The sequence below is a fragment of the Cottoperca gobio genome, chromosome 8, assembly GCF_900634415.1.
Source record: "Cottoperca gobio chromosome 8, fCotGob3.1, whole genome shotgun sequence".
In the NCBI taxonomy this organism is placed as follows: Eukaryota; Metazoa; Chordata; class Actinopteri; order Perciformes; family Bovichtidae; genus Cottoperca; species Cottoperca gobio.
The window spans coordinates 8,399,764-8,419,074 of NC_041362.1; the positions used below are offsets into that span (position 1 = coordinate 8,399,764).

The window sequence follows — 19,311 nt, forward strand, 5'->3', positions numbered from 1 at the left end:
GTATGTTTCTGATCAGACCAGCCTCCTACTAGAGAGTAGAGGGGGCCCGCTCCCTTAGTCCCACCATTCAACCACCCACCAACCCAAAAAGATAAAGTCAGGGAGGGAGTTTGTAAAGCAGGGGGGGGCAAGCAACTACACACAAGAAAAGCTCCTACTACAGTTGTTTCTGAAGTGAGGAGGAATTTGGCTACCAGTTGCGCTAATGTTTTCAAGATGACTTTGACTGTTTGAAGGAAATCCCCCCTCTTTAGTAGCCATTTGAAATTCCTTCAGTGTTTTATTGTGAGGAAGTAGGCGCTGGGTTAGTCAGCGGCCCTCCAGGGTAGCGTGTGCAGTCTGTCTGGGGCTGCCGGTGTGTACAGTCGCCCAATCCAATCCGGTTTCCCGTGTTGCCAGAGAGGGTCAGAAAACGTAGTTGTGAATATGTGTGTGGAAAGACTGACTGGCTTCTTCTTGGGCGTCTGAATTCCTGGACAGAACATTGAACTACATCGGTAGGAAAGTCTGATGAGAAAGGCACATCCTGCTCAATATGTTTTCACTTGGTAAGTTAACTTTGAAATGTCTATTTCTTCATCACTTCTGTCTCCGCTCCCTGCTTTCGGGTTCCTATTTTAGGATTGCTCAAGTGTTAAAGAGCCAAACCAGGCCACATAACAAACTCGTCGGAAATCAGAAATCCCATTCTAATATGTTACCAATACATGTTCTGGTGACTTGTCTTTCTGTGTCAGAGCTAAAGCAGTTTCAGCAACAGCTATTCTTCTTTAAGGAACTCTTGGAAAAGAAAAGGTTTCTTGTTTTTCTCTTTGACCACCTAACTCTTGCCGATATTGATTTAATTTGTTTAGGACAAGAAAGAAGGGGGTGTGTGTTTTGACTTAGGACACGACAGAGGGAGAGTATATGAGCTGTGGTCATTCAGGGTGTGTTGTGAATAGCTACAGAGCCTGGCTGCCATGTGTGTGTGTGTGTGTGTGTGTGTGTGTGTGTGTGTGTGTGTGTGTGTGTGTGTGTGTGTGTGTGTGTGTGTGTGTGTGTGTGTGTGTGTGTGTGTGTGTGTGTGTGTGTGTGTGTGTGTGTGTGCGTGTGTGTGCGTGTGTCTGCTTTTCTTCTTCTTCTTCTAGCCTCCCCTCTCTTGTACTGGCTGATCACTGAGCTGTGGAGAACAGGTTGATGCCGTCACATCTGCAATTTTCTCTCTGACTCTCTTCTTCTCTTGTCACCCCATCACTCTCATCTCTCGTTGTCTGTCTGGTGTCCTTGTCTAGACGACACGTCCATCCGTCCCTTCAGGCTGCCATCTGCAGATAAGACGGAGAGCTGCAGACTAACCTGGCTCATTTTTCAAGAGCAGACAGAGAAATATGATGCACAGTGAAATAATTGTACTTGATCTTATCTCAGACAATAGGCATAGTCATAGATCTTGCATGTCCACTGTGTGTGAATAAGTTTGTATTTCTCCAAGAGGAAATTTTGATCTGATTCCCAGCATTCAAAAGAACGTGTTGTGGGTGGGTGCTTGTTGTCTTCTCAGCTTTTTTTTTCCCATCACTGCTTGAATCCCATTCTATCCTATTATTGTATAATTCCTTGTTAAGAAACCACACAACCAATCACCCACAAACTACATTTATGAGTAGGGGCAAATATTATGACACCTCCCTCCCCGCAGCCTAACAATTGAAGCCAGATTAAATTCTGGAGAAGTGTTTGTGTGTGTGTGTGTGTGTGTGTGTGTGTGTGTGTGTGTGTGTGTGTGTGTGTGTGTGTGTGTGTGTGTGTGTGTGTGTGTGTGTGAGCGCTGCACAGGAGCTCGGGTGGGGTTTCAAGGTAGGTTGGAAGAGCTGTTGTTGCTGAGTAGCACAGTGACCAACTGCATCTGCCCACTGCTGTTGTAATGGCTAGCATTCAGCCTCCTTGCCTCAAGCGCTGTTTCTCTTTCGTTCCCATGACAACTGGGCCTTCATTCTCCCTGCTCCGCCTCCCCGCCTGCTGCTCGCTCCGCGCCGAGCACGGGGGCCTCTGCCTGGGCCCACATTACCGTGTGTGCACGCATGTGTGTTTTTGGTTGTTGTGCACAAACTGGACTCCTTCACCCTACACTACCAAGCAGAAATGTGGGTGGAGTAGCACTTAACACCTCCACCTCCAGAGGTTCTTGGATATTTGTGTGTTTGTACATTTGAACACAACTGCGCTAGTGAGGGTGTCAGGCTGGGATGTTTTGATGTCAGAGAGGGAGGTGGGGTTCCCCCATCCCAATGTTCCCCTCTCCTTTAATTCTCTAATAGGATTAATCTTCATCGCTGTCAGGGATCGGCGCCGATTAGGATGCACATGACCCGATTTCCTTAAGAGCCCATACAAGTGCACTGCTGGCACCACTTAAGAACCGGAGAAATAAATAAACAGGGTTTAAAAAAAAAAAATGCAGGCAGAGCAAACATAACTTTTACAAGGAGCTGGCGTAGCGGTGGCATCCATGTCACCATTTAATAAGCTGCTAAACAAACAGTTATGGTGAGTCCACCACCGGTGCTGTCATGCCTCAGACCTTTGCTCCACTTGTTCTGCACTGCTTTGGTTGGCACCCAAACTGAAACTGCCCCGACACCAAGGCAGACCAGCCCACTTTAATAACCTGTGTTCTTTCTCACCGACACCTCTGATTCATTAGGCTTTCAATGGGTTTAGTGAGGGTATCATATTAAAACAGTGTGAGTGTTGCTCATGTCCTTAGATTCCACAGTGGTATGAGAATGCTTAAACAAACTGCAAAGGGAAGACATTTTTGCGCATCATGCACAGTTTATTTCTCAGCAGGAGGCAAATAACAGACAAAACACAGAGGGAGGGGTCATTTACTGAGTGACTGCATGTGGAGTCAGCAAGTGTCAATGTGACAGAGGTGAAGGCTACTGCATTACTATTCTGTACTACTACAGTTCAGATTGGACTAATGCCCTTCTCCCAGTGCAGACGGTGTAGCCAAACTGGATCAATGAGTGGTCTGATCTGTTTGTGAATGAGTTGATCCGAGACCCTCCTAAGGTTTCCTTCAATCCCCATCTCCCCTAACATACCAACTTCAAAGATTCCCTTGCCTGACATCAAGACATTCCCTTTTTATGTATTGTCCATCTCCACTCCTTGTCTTTCTGGCAGAGGATCTCTCCTCTCTTGGTGTGTAGAGGGGCATCATGGCCTCTCTCTTGTCACTCTCATTGTCGATCTCACCCTTTCTCTCTCTCTGGGGCGAGGCTGTTAATAATGCAGGAGGATTAGCTGATTTATGTGAGCCATGGGCACTGGGGAAAGCTGAGGGTCCTGGGGGCGACGGGCAGAAAGAGAGGGCAGAGAAGTGTGCAATGTTGAGGGCGGCGCCATACAGGAGCCCTGGGTGTCTGGATGATGAGGGCTGGATGTGTGCCTAGCGAGCACGCTGGCAATAATCCACTGCACCCGAACCCCACCCTGCACTCCGCAGAGCTCTGCCAGGAGCGCTCCGCAGGGTCAGGGGTGATAGGAGGTGGCAGCGGAGAAGGGGGTGGGGGTCTAAAAAGGAGGAAAGCATGGATACTGTCATCAGGCTACCTCCCACCGACATGTACGATGTTGCTATGGCACCCATTCTTAGGTGACTGCCTCCTAAAGCTATTTCTCATTGTTTCCGTTTTATCCTGCAAATATTGATAATGGTACCGGTCTCCTATTGTTCGTTTGCATGTGTTCTGTATTGTGTCCCTAACATTGCATCAGCAAATTGATTTTGCTGACTTTGGCTCAAAAGGTCAACTCATAGTTAAAAAAATGTTTTAGCAGGTGTTCCTGTTGTACAAGACAATCCATAACACAAATGATGAATGTATGATACATTTAGCAGTTTAATGATGTGTAGTGGGTTAGGGTTAGGGTTAGGGTTAATAATGTTGAGGTGTTCTGTTGTTGGTGCTGCTGTTGTTGTGGTCGAGGGTATTATAGTAGCCTGTTTAATTATCTGGCGATGGCTGTTTGGCACATGATGAATTTCCAAAAGGACTAATAAATATCCATCCATCTAACAAAAAAAACAGCATTAATAATTACCAATACTGAAAGTTTGGAGGATTTTGTGTTGCAGTGTTAAACACTAAGGAGATTGTTTAGACTGTTTTTTCGTGAGTTTGTGATCAACAGCACACACACACACACACACACACACACACACACACACAAGGTTTTAAGGTAGTTTTCGAGAGTAAGGGTTAGGGATTGTGGGGGATTTCCATCTGTCTGGGTCTGTGGTGCACAGTGTGACAGAAGTGTGTCTGTGTGTGCAATAAGACAAGCCCATGCCTATTTCTCTGTCTGTGTGTGTGTGTGTGTGTGTGTGTGTGTGTGTGTGTGTGTGTGTGTATCTGCATGCTCCTGTGCTCTGGCCCATGAGCCGTAAGCTATCGGTGCAGCAGCAAGCTTTAGACTGATGGGTTTATTCCTGCTGTCTGCTCAGAGGATGCGCTCACTAACCGCTTGGCTGATTAAGACTTCCATGCAATTGTTCTCACACTCCCAGAAAAAGGATCGATTCATGTTTGAACTGATTCATGCTTAAAGAAAATCAAATCACACAGTGTTCCTTGTTAGATCATCTCGTCATAAGGGGCTGATAATGAATTTTCACCATGTTGCTCTCCCCAATGTTTTCATAGCTAGCCCCGCGTGCACAATGTATGATACATCAGTGTGAGTTTGTGCATGTGTGCTCTCATCCAGACACCATACATATGCATGAGACTTCACGGCAGTGTGACTTGGGGGAAATGAATGTGCAAAGAGTCGGGCACCTAGGCCCCTCTCTCAAGTGCACTGGCGGGCGCGTAATGGGAATGTAATTTAAGCAGTGGTTAATCAGTGTGTTTTCTCCAGATTGCCCAGCAATGCATAATAGACAATCAGACCCCAGTCACACAGGCGTTGCTACGAATGGTCAATTACTCATCATAGTCTTGTTAAACACACAGTTCAGCCAGCCAGGGACAGATTGCTCTGCTGGTGCCATCATTATGGTAAAGAACAAAGCAAAGAAATGCTATGTGTCAGAAACAAAGCAGGACAGAGGGAGGGATAGAAGAGAAAATGAGGGCCGGGAAGAGGAATGTGCATAGTGTATTTCTGCTCATCGTGATGGGACAGGGGAGGGAAAGGGAAGAGAGGAAAAGGGCCACTGTGGTAAAGCAGAGAGCGCAAGAAAAAGCAGTAAAATGCCAAAATCGAAACAAAGAAGAAAGTACAGGATTGTCATGAAGAGAGACAAGAAGAAGGGGAGACAGAGAGGAGGTGAAATGGAGCAGAGCAATAAGAGAGATTGGGGCATGAAAGTGAGAGATGGAGAGCATAAGATAATGGAGGGAGGGAGAGAAATTGAGAAAGGGACACTGGGGAGCAGGAGCAAAAGTGTGTGAGAGCGAGAGGGAGAGAGCCTGAGAAAGTGTGTACTCAGCTGTGAGATGAGACCTCTGTCTGCCCATGGGGAGAGGCGGTGTGAGAGGAGAGAAGACGAGGGGAGAGGCCTGGGCTGTCAGTGAGGGGGAGGACAGTCTCACACTCTTTCTCTCTTACACACACACACACACACACACACACACACACACACACACACACACACACACACACACACACACACACACACACACACACACTCACTCATTCACCCTCTCTCCAAGGCAGTGACCAAATCTGCCTGGCTTTGTGATTCCACCTAGATGGCCAGTGGGCTCCATCCTTTTACGTCTACATTTCATATTTTTTTTTCGGTCACATCAATGGTCACAGTGTACATTCACTTCTCTGATTCTAACCATGTTTTCTCTCCTTACATTTGTCCTTGTGGGTATGCAGGCAGTGGATTGATGGGCAATTCCTCCGCCTCCTTCATGGGGACCTTTCTGGCCAGTAGTCTGGGTTCCCCCCCTTCCCACCCGTCTCACCCTTCCCGGCCGCCCTCCTCGCCCTCCTCACCCTCCTTCCGGGGCGGACCCCACTCCGGCGCCTCGCAAATCTGGTTTCCCCATTCGCATGAAGGTACCTCAAATCACACATGCACACAAACACATGCCCCTCATCTGACCACATCGTCTGCATGAGGTGATATTCATGTCTTGGCAGTATTGGGGACAGAGCGTTGCAGGGTGTATTGTTACTCTGATATTGTGTATTTTTAGGGAGTGTTAGGTTTCCACCAAAGCACAGCTTGTAATCATCTAGCTAGAGCGAGGCTCCCACCCTTTTATTTGTGCACCAAAATAGGCCTGGGCCCAGCATGTTTGGGATGGAGTGCAGTGCCATGGTTTCTGGATTGGGACACAGGGTCAAAAGTTCAGCCAAGGAATCTTGCGGTTTTCAATTTACGTCAGCAAGAATGTCACTCAAGACTCTCTGAAGCAGCACGCGCTGTACGCAGGCCAGTAAAAAGTTGCAGCGATTGCAGCGCTTTCAGCTGGTGTCTCCATCACAGCTTAATAGGGTAGTTCCCACCCGATGCTTAGCATTACAAAACTGTGTCCCCACACACACACACACACACACACACACACGCAGTTCAACACCTCACATTTCTGCTTAGATACAGCCATGAAGTCAGCAAAGGATAAAGTAGAGAGATTAATCTGCCGCGGTATTTTGGAAATTGAAACGCTAATGATGACAGATAAATGTGAGACCTATCCAGTGCCACCCACTGATATGTTAATACAAGGTCTGCTTTCCTGTGACTTCACTTCTGTCACTTTCAGATTAACATTAACGTTCATAATCATTTGCTAATTACAAGATGTGATGGCGGCCCAATTCCATCATGTGAACCGCAGTCTCTGAAGTTGTCGGACTCTTGCTATTTCAGCTCTCTTGTATTTATTTATTTTCTAAGAATAGCCCAGCTGTTAGTCCATGGGGGAACGCCAGTGGGGAGTATTTGTTATTTGTGGTCACTGATCAGCGGCGCTCCAGTTACGTGATGTGGGGCTGATTGGGCACATTGCAGCTGAGATGCTGTGGGTTTTTTTGTGTGTGTGTGTGTTAAGCCAAAGCATGCCTCCCAGCCACTTCCTCCCCACCTCCCTCTCATGTCCTGGCCACTAGGGGTTGAGTCAGTAGACAGCTGCTACACTGGTGAGAATAGGTGAAACTCTAGACTTCTTCAAATAAACATGGCGACAGGATGAATACATTTGAATGAGATATGAACTCTAGCTTTCAGCTCAGTCAGAGACAATTTCCCTCAAATCTCATTTTGTAAGCATTAGTGTTCCTTTTACCTTTATAGTTTCAGGGTTTCATTGTCAAAGATTTTCTTCTTGTGGAAAAGTAGAATAATATTAATAAGAGTGATGATGATAATGCCAAGCCTAATAAAAGTAATGGAGGTGATTATGACTGGGATTATTACTCAGTTGGCAATGGAGGCCATTATCTCTATTGCAGTTTAATTGCATATAACGCACTAAGAGCATGATTGAATCCAGACTGTTCATCAACCACATTCAGCTGTTCCCTCCTCAAGATAATTGCATATTGTCTTTTTCCTGTTTTGCATAAAAAGCAAGTCATCAAAATGAGCGGCACAATTACCCAGACTCTCGCCTCCTCTCTCCGGGTGTCAGCAGAACCCCACCAGCAGCAGAGCAGGCACTGACTCGTGCGTGTGTGTGTGTGTGTGTGTGTGTGTGTGTGTGTGTGTGTGTGTGTGTGTGTGTGTGTGTGTGTCACTGGAAACCTTAAAGATATTCTCTGGATTTTGTCCTTTTTTTTGTGTGAGGTGTGTTTTTAAAGTGGCTGTTTGCATGCAAATCCAAGCCTAGCAGCTCAAATTTGTATTCAAAGATTACTGTATGATCCTCCTGTCTCGTGTCTCACCTGTCATGGTGCAGAATGTCTTTGTCTCTACTATTCTTCAGACACGTTTGCCACAGATTAAAGCGCTAAAATCTACCATGTATCGAGCAATAGATAACAATGATCTCATTAGTCACTCGCTAACCAGTCACTTTGTGTGAATAAATAGCTTACTTTCCTCGTGGACTAGTATGGAGCTGAATCACACATTTTATTTTATTTATTATTAGTGAAGTCTCTTAAAACAAATGTTTCTTTTCTGTATAATAATCGTCACAGGCTTTTGAAATGGAATTATAGTGGAGATACACAGAAGTCAAATAAAATGTAAAAATAATTATAAAGCACCACAGGGAACAATCCTGTCTGAATGTTTTTTTATTAATATTGTGGAAAAAGTGTAGAACTGTTCATTTGGATCTAGATCTGCAAATAAATTCACATAGTGAAAGACAATGAATAGATACATGCGGCTTATATGTTTTGTCCAGTAAGTGCAGAAGTGCATGAGAAAATAGCAAAACATTTTCAAAAATGAATTGTTTTTCCTAGATGTGAAATTGAATCTGGATTTACACAAAAAACTAATCACAGGATTCTTGGCCTAACTTTCCACTAAATTAGAAATGTGTTGACAAGTTTGTAAAATATTCTGCTGACTAACAGAAAAACAAGCCTCAAAACATAAGCTCCTTGGTGGAGATAATAACAATAATAATGATAATAATGTATGGAGACAGATAATAATAATAAACCATTACTGTGAAAAACAAGCTGACAATCATACATTAGTTTTTCAAAGGTCCACACTTCAACAAAACATCATGTTCAAATTTGTCAAATTCTGAAAGGGCTTTGAAAGCCAGTTTCTGGGGTTGGAAGGCATCAGAGAAAAATATGTGTTTTCAACTTAATCCGCATTAGTGTGACATTGGTGTGGACATGGTCTGAGCAGGGGCCAGCTAAGTCATGCACACAGACCACATTTCTATGGGGAGCATGAGCGACAAACCATTAGCCGAGTGACACGTTAAGCAAACCTATAAATAACACCCCCACATAACAGCGTTGGTCCTCTGGATCTGGATAGTTTTGGCAGAAGAAGTCAGTGAATGTGGGACAGAGAGGTCCTGTGTTGACTTTTGTTTAAAGATTTATTGTGTTGGGAAAAGAAAAGTGTACAGTATACTGTCTTACAAATGCTGGAGTATTTATATAATGTGACAAGAACTAAACCATTAGTGGCTTTCATGATGTCAGAGTAGCACGGATTGAAATAGTTTTTTTTGTTTCAGATTCTCTCTTCAGATCGATTGCCAAATACAGTAACAGCCATTGTGTGTACCACACATGGGATTGTCTGTTGTTCATTTGCTGAGTAGAGAAGTGGACTCATTGACACAGAGATAGAGCGAGCGGTGGCAGTATACAGTATGATTGTGGGTGGAAGAAGACGGGAGGGGGGGGGGGGAAACAACAGCGTTGTGAGCGTTTTAATAAATGTAATGTAAAATGTTTTTCATAACACCTGGTAGAATGGATTAGGCCCTCTAATCTTTTGAAAGATTTAGTTTCATGTTTGGAACCGTTATATAAACAATGAATAACCCCCCCCTGAATCAACTGAGGGGAAAAATTAAAGAAAAAATGGACTAAAAAAACAAAACAAACCTTCAGGCTCCTCACAGGCCTGAGGCCAGCTGGCTGCGGTCCAAATGACTTATTACGTTATGCCAAAAACAATTGCAGTCTCATATCTCTGTCAACACATATAGACACACATACATGCACACACACACAATTGCCTGCACACACCTGTCTAATCCACTTCTGTTTGATACGCCTTTCCAAGCCTATCTTCAGTTGTCCATCTTTCCTTCTGCGAGCAGTTGCTAGCTTTTCCTTTTGTGGGATTTAAGCTGAACCCCCACCACTCCTTTTCCATACTCCTGCTGCTTTCATTCTCTCTCTCTCTTCTCTCTCTCTCTCTCTCTCTCTCTCTCTCTCTCTCTCTCTCTCTCTCTCTCTCTCTCTCTCTCTCTCTCTCTCTTGTGCCAGCCTGCATCCCTTCCTTTCAATTAGTCAAACCTGAAGAGATCCACCACAGCACTGCCCCTCCTCCGCCAAACCCCTCCTCCTCCCTTTCTGTGTCTTGATGGTTCTGTCACTTTTTCTCAATTAGCAGACCTGACAGGCAGCTCAGCCTGCTCTTCCTCTCCTCTTGGTCTTCCTCTGCCATGCTCTCTCTCTGTCCTTCTATCTCTGCAATGTTACAGCCATTTCCCCCGGAAACAATATACAATTTGGTATTTATGTTATTTAGCCTTTTTAGCAAAAGTGAAGAAACCCTCATTAGCAATTGTATGGCCTAGTGTTTTCAGAATAGGTATTTGAGGAGTGGGTAGGAATGGAGAGAGAAACGAAACACTGTCGTCTGCTTCTAATTCAGCAGGCTTAATTCTTTACTGCCTCTAGGTGCTGTTCTATATTCAGCCCCCTTCTTTGTCCTTCCTGTCGGCCTGCTTCTCTCAACCCACCGTGCTGTGAGAAATTCCTTCAGAACTTCTGGAAATCCCTCCCTGGGATGCAGCTCTGATTGTTCTGCCGCTCGCCCCTGCTCCGCCCGTGGAAAGGAGGGCAAGCGCTGTGAACTCCCCTCTGTCATTCACTTGCTGATGCTGACTTGTTAGGGTGTGTGAGTGTGTAGAGGGAAAGAGAGCGAGGCTGCTGTGCAGTCAGCAGACTGCACTAAGACCCTGCTCACGTCGCCTGCCGCAGCAGCAGCAGCGGCAGCAGCAGCTTCCCTTGTCCTGGCCAGATTAATGGCTGAATGGGCTCTGCCGTGCCCAGCAGTCCCCCTCTTGCCGCCCCAATGGAGGGCATGCTGAAACTGAGCAGGCTGGCATTATCGGGCACAGCCAGACCACGCTGTGAAAAGGGATTACGCCGTCAATCGTCACGCTCACAAACAACATGCTGCCGCAGAAAAAAAAGCCCCTCTCCCAGCTTGGATAAAGACTGCCAAACAGCTCTCTGCTTTTCTCTCTCCCAAAATCAGAGAAAAACGTCTTGCTTAAACAAAGGATCCCCCCTCCTCCCACTGTAGATGAATTGGCATACATGTGTGTGCTTATTAATCATGACAGTAAAGAAAGAGACAGACAAAGGGGGAGAGATAGAAAAATAAGTGAAAGAAAGAAAGAAAAAGTGAGGGTATGTAATTATTACCCCATTGCCCTCCGCAGAAAGCAGTACCTCCTGTGTTATTGCAGGACTGTTTACCATCTCTGTGCATTTCATTAATTAAGATGGGAGCATGCGGAGGCCGCTCTGAGATGAGGTCATTAAGCCCACCACAACACTCCTCCCTAGCAAGAGCCGGCTCACAGCACCGGTCCCATTGTTCCACCGGCAGAAAGTGAGACATTCAACACTCGGAGCTCCTGTTAAAACCACGGCGCTACACACACACACACACACACACACACACACACACACACACACACACACACACACACACACACACACACACGGCCAAATGAACTGCATCTGTGTATCCGGGATCAGGTCGTACGCTTGCCAACACAAATACGTCTGTCTTTCATTTAGCTTGTAGAGCCATGTATTCCTCTCTTTATCCCCCTCCTCCTTCCTTTACTCCGTCTGTGAGTTGTGTTTGAAAGTGAGGCTGGAGGGTGAGGCAGGTGCAGAATTAGGAGAAAAGGAGACGTGAAACACCTGAACTTCTCTAGATGACTCAGAGTTCACTGAGATAGTTGAATGTGGTGCTGGTGGACAGAAGATGTGCTGTCTGAAAAGAAGCACTTAGACAAAATAACACTCCATGTCTCTAGTCTCATCTTTTGTGTCTGTATTTTTCTCCTTCTCTCATGGTGATCGTGCAAATAGGTTAGTTTTTTTCTTTCCTTATTAATATTTATGTAGGCTGTGCAAAGCATGGAGTAGATGGGGAGGGCACAAGTGGATTTGGAGTTATCACTATTACATAATGTGCTCAGTAGAGAGTATTCACAGCACTGATGTCAGCAAAAAAAAGTTACAGTACTTTGATTTTATTTAATCTATTTCTTGCGATCATGGGAAATAATTAATTATACGGTAGTAGAAATGGGCTAATTAAATTCACGTTGATTTGTTTAGATGTTTTAATTACGTGTTTGGTTGTGGTGTAAATGTCCTCCAGATGGACTCGTTGCAATAGGCCCAGGTGTACTGGCTTACAGGCTCAACATCCAAATGACCTTTTACCCCTGATGTAGGTCAGTAAAGGTCAGCTCTCTCTTCATTGTAGACACAAGCTTCAAATCCGTCCTTATCACGCCATTCAGATGGATAGAAGTGCCACTGCCAGCTCTGTGAGAGAGATAAAGAAAGAGCCATATATTTCAAAGACAAATTTAATACATTACAGCAATCCCCAATCTTGTCTTGTATTGTTTGCATTCTAAACTCAGGCAGGAAAGGCAAACATGACAGGCAGAGCCAGTACTTATTTGCGTATGAACACCACCAGCTGCATTGGACCTGAAGGATTATGCTGGGTTAGTCTGGATAACTGCATCTTGGAGGTTATTGTCCTGTCTTATCAATTCCCCCCCCCTCTCTCTCTTTGCTATCCATCTCAGCAGCTCCAGGGTATCCTCGATTCTCAGGGAGTCTGGCCCACACGTTCCTTCCCATGAGCCACTTGGATCACCATGCCAACAGTGGAGTTCTCTATGGGCAGCACCGTTTCTATGACACGCAAAAAGGTGAGGCAAGAGATGATTAAAATGTAATCAGACAGAAATAAGACATTTAAATCCAATTTATACAACATAGTATGGTGTAATTTGATGTGGGATATTGATATAAGGATGCCTAGGGACACTATCACAAGAGCTGAATAATCTAATTATGTCCTTGCCTTTTCCTTTCTTGACTAATGCATTTGTCTTTACTCGCCGGCTTTCCTTCCTCTTAGAGAATTTTTATCTTCGAGGTCTCCCGTCCCAGCCACCTCTCATCTCAGCCAATCACAGTCTGCCACCGATGTCCAGGGCAGGTTCAGGACACTCTCAGGGGTCCTGCAGCAGAGACAGAGATCCAGGGGTAGGGACGGTTCTACATAAGGGCCTCAAAGAGGGGTCTGTGGAGCGAGGAGTGGTACCTGTAAAGGACAAGGAGAGGTCCAGTAGCAAACAGGAGGCAAAGGAGAGACAGCAGCAACAGCAGCAGCACCACAGCCACCAGCCACCCCAGCCCACACACCACCACCATTCCCTCTCCCATCAGCAGCACCCACACTATCCACAGCACCCACTACCCCTGGAGGAGGTCAACAGTCGGGCCCTGGAGAGACACAAAGCATCCCTCACGATGGAGTACAGCAAGGAACACCCTCAGAGTATGGGCAAGCCCCTCAGTGCCTGCTTGCACAATGGCAAGATGCAAAACGGAGAAGCAGGAACTGGAGCAGGGGCTAAGGCCTCCATGTCCAGCTGTGGGGGAGAGGGCACAGCCATTGGGGCTATGGGGGGTGGTGGGAGCAGCCAGGGCAGACATATGGTGTCCAGCGGCAATAGTCGCTGCACCAAGGAGGGGGTAAGTGGGGAGATGAGGATCAGTGAACAACCTTCAGACTGTCTGGAAAGGGGTCAGGCCCCACTCCACCACTCTCTTTCCTACTCTGTACCCCCACCCTTACACATGGGTTCTGGAGGGGCACACCCCCATCCACATCCTCATGCTCACCCCCACACACATCCTCACCCAGGGGGCTTCCACTGCCTTCAGCTTCACCCCAGCCACCCACATCACCCACATCATTCCCACCACACACACCACCATCCGGACTTCTTCTGCCCGCCCCCTCCGGCTCCTCTAGCCAACCCTGCCTCACATGACAGGGGGCCAGCCAATGTGGGGCGAGAACCTAAAGTTACAGGGCCTACATTTGTGCCATCTGTGGCAGGCCTGGCGGACAAATCTAGTGGGCCATTCCAACTTGGTAACCCAGACTGCCATGGTGTGGGAGGTGGAGGTGGCAATACCAAGGATAAGGTAATAGAAAAGAATGGAGGCAGTACGCACCATAGTAGTTGGCACAGAAAACAACAGCAACAACAGCAGCAGCAGCAGCAACAGCAACAACAGCAGCAACAGCAGCACCCGTACAGAAAGACAGAGAAGGCGCCAGATTGGATGCAGTCTCACCACCAACACCTTCAGCCCTCACAGCTTCCTCCACCTCCCCAACTACAACAGCCTCCACCTCCCCAACTGCAACAGCCTCCACCTCCCCAACTACAACAGCCTCCACATCCCCAACAGCAGCACCAGGTTGTACGATCACGCAGCGCCGAGTGTATCAACAGTGTTGTGGACATGGATGTGTTCAGACCCTCGCTGCCCCAGGGGCCAAAGGCTGGACACTCTGTCCCTCATTCTGTCAACACCTCTCCTTACAGAGACTGTTCCCATCCAGGACCCCAACCTAACTCCTCCCCACTTGGAAGTAAAAGCATGGGTCAACACAGTGGGGCTGGAACTGCCCATGGCCCAGGTCCTGGAGGTAGCTGCTCCTTACAGAGAGATGGCCAGAAGGTAGCCAGGATACGCCACCAGCAGCATGGCCGACCTGGCCCAGATGCTCCTTCTCCTTCTGTTGAGTTGAACCAGGGGACTAGTCAGGACCTGAAAAGAAAGATGGACATGTCTCCTTATGGCTACAGCAACAGCAGTGGGCAGCACCAGCAGCAGCAGCCCCCAGTGCCACCCTGGGCCATGAGGCCTCCCCACCACATTTCACAACCCGAGGAGGAGCAGAGGAAGTCTTACATGGAGTTAGGGAGCACTGGTGGGCAACACTCCCAGCAGCAGCAGCAACAACAGCAGCCGGGAATGCCACCTCCCCAGCCTCCCACCGCACCTCCCCTCAGTCAGCAACAGCAGCAGCCACAGCAGCAACCTGAGCCCCAGGGCTCAACTCAGGGGGAGAGCAGTGCTATGAAAAGCTTACTTAAGTATAGCAACCAGCAACAGCCACTGCTGCTCTCCCAGAAGAGCCCCTTTGGGGGACTGGGAAGCCTCAAATCAGGTCCTGCTGGGGGGAGCTGTGCCATGCAGGGCAACAAACAGACTCTACCTTCGAGAAAGGGCCCAGGCAATGACAGCGAGCGCCCTGATTACAGTGGGCGGGGCCGGGATATGGGGGACGGAGGTCATGGGGAAAGTGAGGTGCGGCAACCGCCAGTGGGAATTGCAGTTGCTGTGGCCAGACAAAGGGAGCCATCTTGTCGTTCAGCAGACAGTCATCCAAACAGCCGACAGGGCAGGGTACATCCCTCAGTGAAAGGTAAGCAGTCAAGGTCGCTGCCTCATAAACAGAGGTGTAGGAAACAGAGACCCGTTTTGTACTTATCCGTGACCTGTTGATGACATGTAAAAAAACAAAACAGAAAACAGAAAAAACAAGGTTGAAGGGTTAAACAGCTTTGAAAAATATAGGTGGCACTGAGCATTGTTGAGACAGTGATGAGACAAACCTTCATTTTTGGTGATTACATAAAGTGTCTTGTATGGTATGTTATTCAGAGTATAATTAAAATGGTAAATGTCCCTTTGTGAGTATTATTAGTGTTTTGAGAAATTGAGACTTGAGGAACATATCCTCACCAGGTGAGAGCAAATGGTTGATCTAATGTTTGTCTCGCAGGACCGCCCCGCTCCATGTATCCCTCAGATTCCACCACCGAAGAGGAGAGGAAGAGGATGAGTGGGGAACAGATAGGTTTGACTTGCTTGGACAGAGAGAGAGATGCTTATATCAGGTAAACGACTTTAAAGCCATTGCTCAATACCCATTTCAAATATGTTATTTTTAGAAACCTTCAGCGGTCTTCATTTGCATTCTCTTATTTTTGTCTCATCCTGATTCCAGGGATAATAAGGAAAGGGTGGAGTTTGCAAGAGTACACCCATCCAACAGCTGTCACGGAGACCTCACTTCTCATCTCATGGTCCCAGGCGGGACTTCCCTCCAGTCTGGCCAATTAGGAGATCCTGCTGCACATTCTGCTCACCATCATTGGATGCCAAGAACTGGAAGCCCATCCCTTTGGATGACAGGACACTCTTATGGTAAATTATTATTAATAATTTTGGAAATTAAGACTGTACCAACGGTGTGACTTTTTACAGTGTTACAGATCATGTAAAGAAGGCAGTACAGTCCTGTGTTTACCATTTATAGAATAGGTAAAAACAAAGGTGTTTATATGCTTCATCGAACTACAGGTCAATAAGGACTTTCATATAATCTTGCTCAGCAGAAAATATTGACTTTCCTTTAGTGCCTAGAGAACTCTGTTTCATTTCAAATGTGTGCATAATTCAGCAGCTAGGATTTTACACTATGCTAAAGAGAACACATTTCAATTCAAGCATGCTTTCATTGGTTCCCAGTCGGGTTTAGAATTGATTTCATAATTTGGTGATTGTGGTTGGTCATTGTAATATAATTGTAACAGTGGTTTACATAGTATGTGATGGGTATATAAATCTAAGCTAACATCCTTTCTATAAAGCAGGTATAGGTCATACAGCCTTGCACCAGAATCTACCCCCAGGCTTCTCTGCAGCCATGTCAGGCCCTCTGCAGCCAGTCCTGCCTCTGCCTCAGGACCCCTCTGCCCAGCTGGTGGTCCTGCCCACTGAGCCTTCTGCCCATCCTGCGACGCATCACCTGGGTATGCATAACCTTACTTTCTCCTCTGTAAAGCAAAGTGTATTTTAAAGAACTTTGAACGTGAATGCATGTACAGCCTCACACATGAACATGAACATTAAAATAACTACTTGGTAGTTTATCAGCAGTCTTCACAGGCTCACTTCCTGTGAAGACTGCTGATGAACTCTTTTTAATGGGCTCATTCACAGACACTCACACACACACACACACCACAATTCAAACATTTCCTGCACACCACCTGCTCGACCCAGCAGGAATAGGGCTCTCAACGGGTTAGAGTACTCATCCAAAGCTACACTGTATGTGCACCCCCACACACATGCATACCCTGAGTACCGCACCACAAAAAGAAGAAGTGTGAAAGTGAGGAAAAGATCACTTCCCAAAACTCATTGTAGATACATATTCAGCGAGCAGGCTGTGACATTTAATTAGCTCACAATCTTCGACGCTATGTTTCCTTCTGTGCTAGATTTTTGGTGTGTCTAGGAGAAAGGGGGTGGAGGGGAGAGTCATTTGGTTTATGAGGTTTCTACAATGTTACCCCACTACTTCCCAAGTGGGACCTCTTACAGAGCACAGCGCCCACCACAAGTTGTACTCGTCCTTAAAGCCACAATGAGAAATATTGTCCATCCACAGACATGGGAACTAAGCTTCCTGCTGGGCCCTTTCGCAGACCCTTTTCTGCGATTTGGCTGGGCATGTCGGACCTTTTGGTGGAAAGTCCACACTGAATGCTCCAGCGAGACGAACAATTCCAGCCCATTATTTTGACCTCTAATCAAACTACAGCCATCATCATCTGTTCGCATTTCATGATGGTCATGACTTTTTTTTTCTCCAGCATTCCGGCAAATTCTCAAGGCAGTTCTTAAAAGACAGCTTTCTGTTCAGAGTAGGAGAGAGTGTGGGATTGCTGCTGCCTGGGGAGATGTTGTTCTGTGAATTTAAAAATCTTTTTTCCGAAGACATTTGTCTATGTCGTTGCTATAAAATGTGAATACAATGATTTTTAAATGATCCATAATGATTTCACTGTTTTGAAATGTGTGTGTGGGAGTTAGATAATGACAGGATAAGGATATGGATAGCACAATGTTGTGTTGATTTGTATGAATCCAAAAGGAAAAGGTTGCTTAAGTGTGTATATATGTGTGTGTGTCCTTTTGTTCTAAGGTAGCCCCCTCCATTACATTCCTCCTCCTTTTTCTCATTAGATGTGATGGAGCAGCCAGGGCTGTGGCCCCCTGTGTATGGCGCCCGGGGCCCGCCCTCCCACATGCAGCATCCTGCTGTGTACTCCCGATCCCAGTTTCTACGGCAACAGGAGCTGTACGCTCTTCAACAGCACCAACAGCTCCAGCATCAGCATCAACATCAGCACCAGAGCCACCAGTCGCAGCAACCACAACCACAGTCTCAAACCCAGCAGCAGCACAGAGCTGCGCACGGCATGGACATGCAACATCATGCCACTCACATTTCCCAGGTAATTATAAGTCAAAGTATGCAAGACACATTAAGATTGTAGTTTCTATCTATCTATCTACACACACACACATATCAAATAAGTCCCAAGCAGAGTGAGTGAATGAGTCATGAGTCAGCTTTTCGCACATGACTATTTAGTCTATTTTTAACTCCCCTAAAATTGCTTAGGATATGCCGACTTCTTCTGGGAGATGGAGTAAATTACTGAATATAGATCTGTAAAGCAAGTAGCTTTTTATATCAATAACTAGATTGCAAGGAATTGGTTATTACAGTGCTAATATAGAAATGTACATGCTTGAGATCTTCCAGATTTGTAGGGCCCTTCAGCAAATGTGGAAATGAAAATAATTATTATTTTAATGCCATAGATGCAGAAGAGGCCAGATGAGCCCTCTGTTGAACTAGAGGAACTAATGTCGGAACCCAGAACATCTAAACCTGCCAAGCCCTACTCTTACAACCCACCTCAGAGGAACACCCCTCCCCCTGGGGCCTGCGCCACTCACCTGTCCCCTTGTTGCCAGTCCCCTTCACTAAGGCCACATCCCAAAAGCACTCCTTCTACACCCTGCCCTGCTCCCAGCCCTGCCGCAGCAGCCCCTCACTCTCCTGCCATCAGCCCTGCCCCACCTCAGATGCCCAAGGGGGCCGAATCCCAGGACAAGCGAGGAGAGGGACAGCCCCCACAGGATTACCCACAGTCTCTGGAGCCTGGTAAGCATAAGCAAATGTATCTATATGCAAACAAAAATATACAAATGTGCCTCAAAATGTTCAGCTGCCTTTGATGCACTGCGTGTAATGGCTTCAGTATTCAGTTTAAGATGCCGCTAGTTTTAGATAGCTGGCACAGCAAGAGAAAAAGGACAGTAATTCTAGGATATAGTATCATCTTGTACATTAACTCCAGTGGTAATTGGAATAGCCACTGTTGTAAATGATCCTTTTTGTCTGCTGGTGTTGTGGTAATATGTGTGGGTGGCTCTGTTGGCAAGCCCCTGATTGACTGAACAGCTCAAAGCTGCAGAAAATGGCTGCCGGCTGAGCTGGAGCTTTCCACAACCGTTACCTCGGTAATGACTGAGAAACACCTCAATAGCAGCCCTCGCCTCTCCTCAACCCCCACAGGCCCTGCACTCTCTTCATCATCATTAATGCCTGGCTAACGGCCATCGCACGCCAGA

General features: G+C 46.5%; 1 protein-coding gene across 11 annotated transcripts in view; it reads left to right on the forward strand.

Annotated features, from left to right (window-relative positions):
• Positions 1-19,311, forward strand: part of bahcc1a (BAH domain and coiled-coil containing 1a) — a 62,338-nt gene that overhangs the window by 23,744 nt on the left and 19,283 nt on the right. For 8 of the 11 annotated variants that reach the window (XM_029437225.1, XM_029437224.1, XM_029437229.1 and 5 more), the window contains exons 3-10: positions 5,887-6,069; positions 12,525-12,650; positions 12,863-15,235; positions 15,596-15,710; positions 15,821-16,020; positions 16,467-16,628; positions 17,851-18,122; positions 18,496-18,841. In XM_029437225.1, the coding sequence (XP_029293085.1) occupies positions 5,887-6,069; positions 12,525-12,650; positions 12,863-15,235; positions 15,596-15,710; positions 15,821-16,020; positions 16,467-16,628; positions 17,851-18,122; positions 18,496-18,841 (3,777 nt within the window). Of the gene's footprint in view, positions 1-448; positions 549-5,886; positions 6,070-12,524; positions 12,651-12,862; positions 15,236-15,595; positions 15,711-15,820; positions 16,021-16,466; positions 16,629-17,850; positions 18,123-18,495; positions 18,842-19,311 lie in introns of those variants that run through there. The other 3 variants (XM_029437227.1, XM_029437234.1, XM_029437233.1) reach the window with 2 other exon arrangements.